At 39.7% G+C, this 10,289-nt stretch overlaps 1 protein-coding gene across 3 annotated transcripts; it reads left to right on the forward strand.

Moving 5' to 3' along the window:
* The first annotated feature begins 276 nt into the window (after window positions 1–276).
* Window positions 277–6,825, forward strand: LOC308101850 (PRELI domain-containing protein 1, mitochondrial-like). 3 transcript variants are annotated; one of them, XM_080451349.1, is made up of 7 exons: window positions 288–323; window positions 1,080–1,155; window positions 1,192–1,287; window positions 2,167–2,392; window positions 2,767–2,880; window positions 4,073–4,151; window positions 4,926–6,825. In XM_080451349.1, the coding sequence occupies exons 3-7, from the start codon at window positions 1,196–1,198 to the stop codon at window positions 5,030–5,032; spliced, it is 618 nt and encodes a 205-aa protein (XP_080307475.1). In that variant the 5' UTR covers window positions 288–323; window positions 1,080–1,155; window positions 1,192–1,195; the 3' UTR covers window positions 5,033–6,825. The 3 variants fall into 3 exon arrangements, with proteins under 3 accessions (XP_080307474.1, XP_080307475.1, XP_080307476.1); XM_080451348.1 differs by having other exon boundaries at window positions 277–323; window positions 1,080–1,287; XM_080451350.1 differs by lacking the exon at window positions 288–323 and having other exon boundaries at window positions 1,080–1,159.
* Window positions 6,826–10,289: the final 3,464 nt, after the last annotated feature.

Raw genomic sequence — 10,289 nt, forward strand, 5'->3', positions numbered from 1 at the left:
TTATATTGTTTTGCGGTTGTTGCACAGTGGAACATGTCCCACCAGCATTTCATTGCTTGCACCTGTGTGAGTGCGTGACCAATAATCTCATGTTAAATGGGTCGATGAGGACCCCTGGTGGCATGAAGGTGTTAGTACCGTCTATGGTTAGTACACTACACACACACACACACACACACACACACACACGCACGCACGCGCGCACACGCGCACACACACACACACGCACGCGCGCACACGCATAGGCACACACACACACACACACACACACACACACACACAGTCATTATGGATGCTGGGCTCGTTGGGGACCAAGAACTCAGGTATGATGATGATGATGATGATGATGATGATGATGATGCGTTGTGTGAGTTTGACATGGTCGTTAATCAGTTGCTTAGCAACTAACTTTAACCTGTGTTTATATGGCGTTAGCTTAGTGGCTAACTTTAACCTGCGTTTCTATGGCGTGTTAGCTTTTAGCGGCTAACTTTAACCGGTGTTTCTATGGCGTTAGCTTAGCGGCTAACTTTAACCTGCGTTTCTATGGCGTGTTAGCTTTAGCGGCTAACTATAACCTGCGTTTCTATGGCGTTGGCTAACGGATGCTAACGGTAGCTAAAATGTAAACAAATGGTGTAGCTGAGCTCTCTCCCTCTCTCTCTGTGCCTCATGGTTTTTATGCAGCAAAAAAAGTGTAATGTGGATTAAAGAGCTGTCAACATGCAGTTAAATGAGATGTAAAGGTATTATGTTTTTTTTTCAATTATAAATAGATAAAATAAAATAAATTATAAATATATTTCTCAAGAGGTCACTCATTCAGATCAGGGGTCCCCCCTCTCCGGCTCTTTAATAAACAGAAATTATTGTTGTTCATGTGGGTGGCATTCAATCAGGAGAGAGAACAACACTCAGTGATGGACAGTAACTAAGTACATTTACTCAAGTAAAGTACTGCACTTAAGTAAAATTGAGGTATTTTTACTTTAATGGAGTACTTCCAATTTTCAATAATCTGTCTGTCTGTCTGTCTGTCTGTCTGTCTGACTCTGTCTGTTTCTCTCCCTCCTCCATAGCCCCTGAATGAACTGAAAGTGCCTTGAGGAAACCCCAGTGTCCCGTAGTATCGGGCCTGTGTGTGTGTGTGTGTGTGTGTGTGTGTGTGTGTGTGTGTGTGTGTGGGGGGAGGAACATGGGCAAGTATTTCCACAGTGAGACAGACATCAGGAGTCCCTGGCAGTATGTCCTGTCTGCCTTCTGGCAACGATACCCTAATCCCTTCAGGTATGCAGGCACACACACCCATGCACGCACACACACTTACCTGCAAAGATTATGTTTTAAATCTCACAATGACAACGTCATCTGGTGTAAATATCACTCACAAAGCTTTGTGAGTGAGCTTGCAGATCAGATGTGCTATTTTTGACTTTTCTTTTTTAAATGAAAGTGGCTAAGTGTGTCTGTGTTTATTTTTTTTATAAATATTGAACCAATGAATAGTATCAACAAGAGCTTGTGACTCAATAATAACTACATTGGATCCATTGGAACATGCACACTGCATCAAGTTAATTCAAACACTGACGTTTCGGTCCCTCTTGATTTCCATCAAGATTTTCCAAATAGAAATATATAGCAAAATATGGGAAATGTTTCCGGCTGATATTAGAGATGTAACACCATAGAGGAGTTGGGGTATTGATGTGCGTGTGCTGAATATACATGTATGTACTGTACGTATTTAAATGCATGTATAATGACATGTATTGGGGGGAGGGTGGTTATGACTGCCTGTCAAATGGTTGGTGTTTTTTGTTTTTCTGTTTTGTCTTATGTACCATGTTTTTTTTCTGGCTGTTATGGCTGTTAATCCGTCCTGTGACATATGTACACTGTTGAATAGTCTTCATGTGAAAAAAATATTTAAAAAACATTAAAAAAAAGACCTTCCAAAATAATGATACACATAGTTGTGAGCTGGTAGAAAGGCTATTTTTGCCATTATTGTGCGACACTACCATACAACCTGCTTTTTACTCATAGAAAAATAAAATAAAGTAATAACCAACTACGCAAACCAATGTGCTGTGTAATATAGCGACAAATAAATAAAAAGGAATATGTGTGTTTTAATGTTTATGTGTGTGTGTGTGTCCACAGCACCCACGTTCTCACCGAGGACGTCCTGTATCGCGAGGTCACTCCTAGCAACCGGCTGTTGTCGCGGCGACTGCTGACGAAGACCAATCGTCTCCCTCGATGGGCGGAGCGTGTTTTCCCCGCCCAACTGGCCCGGAATGTCTACATTGTAGAAGATTCCATCGTCGACCCGCAAACACGAACACTCGTCACCAAGACGTTTAATATCAACCATAACACACTAATGGTAACACACACACACACACACACACATATTACCTACAGTAATAGTCCATCCGAACAGCCAAAGTGTGTTCGAATGAGTAGGCAATCCCTACTTTTCTCATTTTAATTTCCATATAATAACATATAATTACTAGATCTTCGGTAGTTTGTAAATATCTGAAGTTGTCACTCATCCAGTGTTTACCAGCCTTATCTCCATGTGTTTATCAGTAGGACTAATGATCAATACATATTGATCACAGTTAACATTATTAATTGAATAAACATCCACACATTTGACAGGGGAGCTTTGATATCATGAATCCTTTGGCAGAATGATTCATGTTAATGAAGCACATTGAATATCAATATTTACAAATATGTCATTGTATTCAGACTATCGTAGAGAGGTGTTTGTTCGAGATGCACGCAGAGCGACCAAGTTGGACCAAAGTCAGAAGAGAAGTCTGGATCTCATCTGGTGTCTATGGACTGGCTAGACCTATACAGGTACAAACACATTCACACGCACATGCGTGTACATCAGGGTCCGAGGTTGAGTTTTTTTTGCCCTTCAGGGCAAATAGATTCTACTTGCCCCCTCTAAATGTCTACTTTCCCTGCCTAGGGGATACCGTTGCCAATGGTGCAGCGTGTACATTTCCCTAAAAATATACTACTCTGATCCATGTGCTATTGATTGTGTGTAAAACAATACAGAACAGGGTTTTCTTCAAAAAACGTATGTACTGTATATTACGTCAATCATAATTAATTGTAGATGAGAGTTGGGTTTCAAGTTCCAACTATTAGCCTACCTTATTTGAAGCATGGGCAGGTTAAAGCCATATGGCAGAAAATAAACCTTTACAAAAGTGATGGGTCGCACTCAGAATGAAAGAGTGAGTTACATTTTGATTTCTTTACAATGAAGGACAAACGTTTTGGCTATCCAGCCTTCGTCAGAGTCAAAAAAGAAAAAAAAATTAAGGCTGCCAAATCCATCAGTAGTCATTTCAGATCAGACAAGGCTCCACTCTAACCTTTCCACTGGTATCACTGGTGCTTTGTTTTGAGTGGCTTTGAGGTGCTTAAGTACCATGAGGTGCATGCATAGTGGAAATGACTTTGGATGAGTGCTCCTGCTAGTGTCCTCAGTGTGTTCCTACTGACCACTGAGGAGATCCTGAATGGAACTTTTTTTTGGTTGACTTTATGTATGACTACGTTTGTTGCCTTTTTTTCCGCTTGAGACGTTGCATAGACACGACCCAGGTAGGTCATTTCATCTTTCCTTGTGATGACATTGTCGCCCACTTTGACTGTGAAGTCTTTGGCCTTGCAGAGTTTTATTCTGGACCCCAAAAAGAATGGATTCAGTTTTGCCTAGGTGTAGTGATAGTTTGTCATCAGTGAGCCAGGTGCAGATTCTACCGAGTTCAGAGCTAAGGGTCTCCTCAACCTGCAATCTGTCCTTGCCCGAGACCAGGAGTGCCGAGTCATCCGCGAACAAGAACAGATTGCAGTCACATGCTGATGGCATGTTGTTTACGTACACTAGGAACAGTAAAGGCCATAGTATGCTTCCTTGAGGAACGCCGCAGCTCACAGTACATTTGTCTGATAAATTATTAGATTACAGTCTTTTGTCTGTCTTTGAACCCCCCCTCTCCCCCTCTGTCTGTCTGTCTCTCTCTACCAGGAGTTTGGTCTGGCTAGGTTCAGAAGTAATCAGACTAAAGCCATGAAGGGACTCGAGCACGCCCTGTCCAAAATGCACAGTATGTATAACACACACACACAGTTGCAGCACTAGATGCTATTAAGTTGAAATCAGCCAGTAGAATGAGAGGGGTGTCACCTTCAGGAAAGGAGCTGACAGGAGAATCTAGCTCTTCCAAGTGGACCTGGGGGACGATAGAGCACAATGATGAAAGACAGACAAGTTATGTCATTGAGGTAGCTTGAAAGCTGCTTTTTCTTTGTTGATTGATTGAATACTTTATTAGCAGTTGGCAAAAAAGCACAGGTACAGATTTATACAAAAGGATGCTAAAAGCCTTAAAAGGATAACCCCTTGAAAGCCTATGGCTTCTTTCCATTAGGTCCCGACTCCTGTATGCAATTCATCTAAAATGTCCATAATTTTAAAGTTAATAAAGTGTTATTTTAACCAATCTGTATGGTAAAGTATGTAAATGCAATTACCAACAAACGAACACAGCTGCAGTGGTGTTGGAGGTTAACTATCTGCTATCTGTTCAGACATTTAGACCTACAGCCCGTAGGTCTAGGTAGGACACCTGCTGGCTGAAAACAAGTATTGCATGGCACTCAAATCAAAACTTCATAGCTCTGCAGTTGAAATTTTGGCTCTTGTACTGGGGACTTGGTTTGGGACGTTGTAGATTGCAGCTTTGAAATTCAAATGTGGACAGTGAAAGATGAGAGAGATTAGCCACATAGAAGTTCTACTTGGGAGATGTATGTTAAATCCCTCTCCTCTTTACTCCTCTCGTCTCCTCATCTCTCTTCTCCTCCCCTCCCCTCCACAGGTCAGCCCCCCTCTCATCTCCATGGTGACCAGGGGGAGTCCTCAGAGAAGTCCAAGCCGCAGACTACACCCACAGCCACTACCCAGAAGCCCCAGCAGTTTATTTGATCAGAAATGTAGTTTGGCGGTAAACCATTCAATGCTTTATAAATCAAAACAGTTACTTTACATAAATGTTTTTATTTTAAATAAAACAAGCAATATTATTTTATGACAAATTGTTAAAACGGACAGAATACTGTAACAGCAGAAACAAATGATCACTAGAAATTTAAATCCAACCTAAAAACTTTCCAGGTTTTGCAGTCTGCTCTCCGTGTAGAAAATAATGATGCTGTTGGACAGAAACCTGTTTGTTTTTTTTGTAAAAAAAAAGAGTTATGTTACATTTGACAAACCAGATGTATTGTTTGAGTGAAAATAGCACACATGCTCATTTTTAACACCTGTCCACTGGATGCTTTTCTAAATAGAATAACACTCATCTAAAAAAAAATCAAATACAAACCAATCATTGAAAAATCAGGCACAATACATGAACTATGAAAAAAAAGCTATTTTTGAATAGCCAACATACAAATTGATTGAAATGATTGTGACGTTTGTTAACTACTTTTGCTGGGAGGTAAAAAAGCGAGGTACATATACATAGACATGAACCGTTCGTGAACTTAGAAGTTCCATGATATTGAAAACATTTTGTCAAGCTTCACAACGTGTCGCGATGCCACATGTCGTGAGCTTGTAGATCAGCTATTTTTGCAAGAAAAGAAAAAGAATTCAAGTGAAAGTTGGTTTTATAAATGTACTGTATTAATAAGAGCTTGTGAGTAAATGATAATTACAGGTTAATTTTCCCCCTCTCCTTTAAAAGTGAAGCTTTTGTTTTGGACACATGAGGTTTCCACCGGACAATGGTGATATGCTATGAGTTATACTATTATAATACAGACAATTACATTGAATGGATATACACATACACCTTTTCAGTGGTGGAAGAAGTACTCTGCTTTTTTTCTTTCTCAAGTAAAAGTAGCAATACCACAATATAGAAATTCCCTGGTACTAGTAAAAGTCCTGTATTAAAAACTTTACTTGAGTAAAAATATACAGTACTCAAAGTTTCAAAAGTAGTCATTATGCAGAATGTCAGAATCTTTTGTAAGTAGCAGATCTAGAAGCTCACAACACGTCACATCTCGACACGTGAGCTTGTAGATCGGCTATTTTAGAGTAAATGAAGGCCTAGTTGGTTAATGTATGTAATTATAATAAAAATCTGCAAAGTGATTAAAGTTTGCATGGAGTAGAATGGAGTAGAAGTATAAAGTATTGAAGAACGTGCCTACTCGAGTAAAGTAAAAGTAACTCATAGTTGTACTTAAGTACAGTACTTGAGTAAATGTACTTAGTTACTTCACCACTGTGTCACTTTCTTCATAACATCTTGCTGGTCAGAACATAGAGCTGACTTATACTTAAAAGCGTTATGACAATGTTTACTCATCTCAGATATAACTATTAATATTGGTTGTTGATGTTGTTATTGCTGTCTGTTGTTAATGCTCTGCTAGATATTTTTGATACTTCATGATATGTTTCTATTTCTATTTTTTCCTGTAAAATGTTATTTAATTTTCAGATTTTTTTCTATTCCTGTCTTTATTTTGTATTTATTATTATTATTTGGCATTTTTGCTGCAGCATTTTTGTTTTAATGTTAGGAGAGTGGTCATTGCACTAACTAGTTTGAGCCATTAGATGGCACCCTATCCTTGTTTTATTTTATGTTTTAAAATGTTATTGGGCAAATATTTTTTTGTCTGTTTTATTTTTTATGGGGAAACAATGCTCTATTGTAACTGTTAATCAGATATTTATTTTATAGGATATGAAATAAAATAAAAACATGTACTTTGTTTTTATATCATCTCTTTGTAATTTTCTAAACATAGTAAATCCAGCTGCTGGGAATCCTATCAATTCTGGACTGGATTCAGTTCACTGCAACAGGAGTTCCCAAACGTTTCAATGCTGAGGACCCCCAAATGTATATAGCCCCTGGCTGCTGACCTCCATTGCCAAATGTGTTAAACTAAATAAATGTAGATAGCTCAGTCTACAAGCTTACAACGCGTTGTAAGCTTGTAGATTGGCTTTTTCCGTTTGTAATAACAAGGTTAACCAGGTTATTGATATATTCAATGGGTTTGAGTCAGTATACTGTAATTGTTTCCTACGGTCGAAAATTTGTTTTTGTTATTATTTATTGGGCAGGTATTCATTTAGATTTTGACATATTGTCATGTGACTGCTGTATTCAAACGTGTATTCTACTCTCTACTCTTTGCACTGATAATCCTGGTTTGGCCCTGAAAAACCTATCCTGATAAGTCTAGTTTGGCCCTGCTAAATCTAGTTTCAAACGAATTTAATATAAGTGGGTAGTTAGGCTATATCCTGTTGGAATGCACTGTGCTTCTTCAGTCAATAGCAATTGAATGTTTATTTTTAAGGTTTTACCATTTATAGAGAGATGTCTGTTACTTGTGACTTGTTGGTCACTGGGATCAGACCAGTACAACCACAGTCTTCTAGTGTTGTACTGGGAGCTGACCAGTACAACCACAGTCTTGTTGTACCGGGAGCTGACCAGTACAACCACAGTCTTGTTGTACCCGGAGCTAACCAGTTGTACAACCACAGTCTTCTAGTGTTGTACTGGGAGCTGACCAGTACAACCACAGTCTTGTTGTACTGGGGGCTGACCACCAGTACAACCACAGTCTTCTACTACTGGTAAGACAAGTTCAGGTTTCATGGTTCATGGTGACGAGGGACAATACACAATAAATTAATTTAAAAAAGCCTGAACTTAGTATATGCTATCAAATATAAGGTGTTTAACTAATCCGTGTATCCTATGTATATTATGGGTGCAAGTCAAGTGCTCTCAGGGAGAAATGAAAAAATATTTTCCCTTAGAATCTTTATAGCAGTGGTTCTCTAAGTGGGGTCTGGGGGCCCTTGAAGGGCGCCCCCAGCTATTAAAAAATAGCTGCTCTACAAGCAATGCTTTGCAATGAGAAGCTTTGTGAGCTTGTAGATCGGCTATTTTTGAAAAATATCTTGAAAAATTGGGGAAACGTCATAACATATCATAAATCTTCTCTTACAGGGCCCCCCGGCACAAAATATTGTCGGATGTCTGTGGCCAAATCAAGTTGGGGGTCATTGACATGAAAATGTTGCTTTATAGTATAGGCCTATATGACTGGATTGAGTTTCATTGAGTCAAAATGACATTGTATATCTCAATAATACATACAGATTGGTAAGATTCATCAGTTTGGTTTAAAGATATGTTTAGGCCATCATGTAAAAAAATAAATTCTACTTAGAAAATGCAGCGATAATCAATTCTGCAGAGAGAAGATAAATAAATAAATAAATACATCTGGTCTCTTGTTGCTAGGAGCCGCAGCCTCCCGCAGCGCATAGCCAAACTCGCCGTCTGATTGGTTGACAGCACGTCACCTCGGGCCAATCACGTCCCAGTGCACCCCCCCCCCCCCTCCCTCCATTACAAATACTAATAAATACATATTCAATAAAAAAAAAATCCAGATTTATTGGCATTAGGCTATACGATAACCAACAGTTTTTCACATCGGCATAGTAGGCCTACACTAACCTCTAATATCTTTGTTAATTTATGAAAACTTACCACTATAAATGACAGGCTATCTAAATACATAGCCTACTGCTTGTGTATGGTTTAAACGCATGTTGTGATCGTTATTATATTATTAAGTCAGTTATTTTCCCCTCTACAAGTGGTTTGTGTTTTCAGCAGAAAACACTGTGGATTGTTGCAGAGATGGTAGGTCTGTTAGACTGAAAACTGCATCCACACACACAACATCACAGCTTCCGTGGAGCTTTCAGAATAAAAGCACGTCAGTGGTGGAAGCAGTAACTTATGTAAAAGTAGAAATACCACAATGTAAAAGGCCTGTATTGAAAAATGCACTTCAGTGAAATTACAAAAGTAAAACCTATTAGGCAGAATGTTTTTTTTCAAACGTTTTCAAATGTGTGAGTTTTTAGATAATAACACAGACACACACACACACACACACACACACACACACACACACACACACACACACACACACACACACACAGACACACACACACACACACACACACACACAGTTCTAGATGGCTGGCCCTTGTGGTGCCACACCGTAACCACAGCTGGTCCACAGCTGGTCAAATTGCTCACTCTACGCCACTCCAGAACCACTTTGCAAAAAGTGGTGGCGAGACACCACGTGTCGGTTATAAGAACATTTCATAGGGTCAAAAGCCTAGAGCTTGACGTCAAGCCAAGTTTATGAGCTGAGAAAAGGTTCACACACACACACACACACACACACACACACACACACACACACACACACACACACACACACACACAAACACACACATGGGCGCGCGCGCGCACACACACACACACACACACACACACACACACACACACACACACACACACACACACACACACAGGACTGTTCATGTTTTTATTATATTACAAATACCTTTTAAGTCTTTGAATATTCACTGGAGATACTCATGTTAACCACTGGTTGAATACATTGAAGATATATGGTTTTTGTTTTCATATAAAAGCAGCTAAAACTGACCAGTCACACCCTGAAATAAGGAGGTTTGCAAGCATCACTGAAGAAAGGCAAAAGTTCCCAGTAATTGATGCATTATATGAAATGCATAGGAAGTGTTACCTTTGTGAAAAAACATATTTACTTGGAAAATACATTGCAATGATTTAAACATGAAAATACCAATGGCGGCTTGAATACCTGTGTATTATTCCATTCCATTACTTTAAGAGGTGAAAACCTAAGCTACCAGTCAGCAAGGTCTACCATATGTAGCCTACTGGTTGTCATCTCGTCCGATCTTCACATTATCAGCCCATAGATTGGGCTCCAAATCAGCACAAAACCCCATCTACTACCCACCTAGTTGGGTCTATTTGGGTCTTATCAGCCTTTTTTGGGGGGGTGATTCAATGTTATGATGTCAACATGGAATGGATGGAATGGTGCTGATGCTGAGGAGCCCAATCTATGGGCTGATAATGTATCGGTGCAGGTTGAAGTTGAACTTTATTTTGAAGGGATCAGACCGTGGCGGCGTTGCGGGGTTTTGCGGGGTGACTTGACACTGCTTGCTGCTGTTCATGGTGTTCAGAGAGAGAGAGAGAGAGAGAGAGAGAGAGAGAGAGAGAGAGAGAGAGAGAGAGAGAGAGAGAGAGAGGGGGGCTGGCGAGGAGGGT

Source organism: Gymnoscopelus braueri, assembly GCF_963280865.1.
Source record: "Gymnoscopelus braueri genome assembly, chromosome: 15".
In the NCBI taxonomy this organism is placed as follows: Eukaryota; Metazoa; Chordata; class Actinopteri; order Myctophiformes; family Myctophidae; genus Gymnoscopelus; species Gymnoscopelus braueri.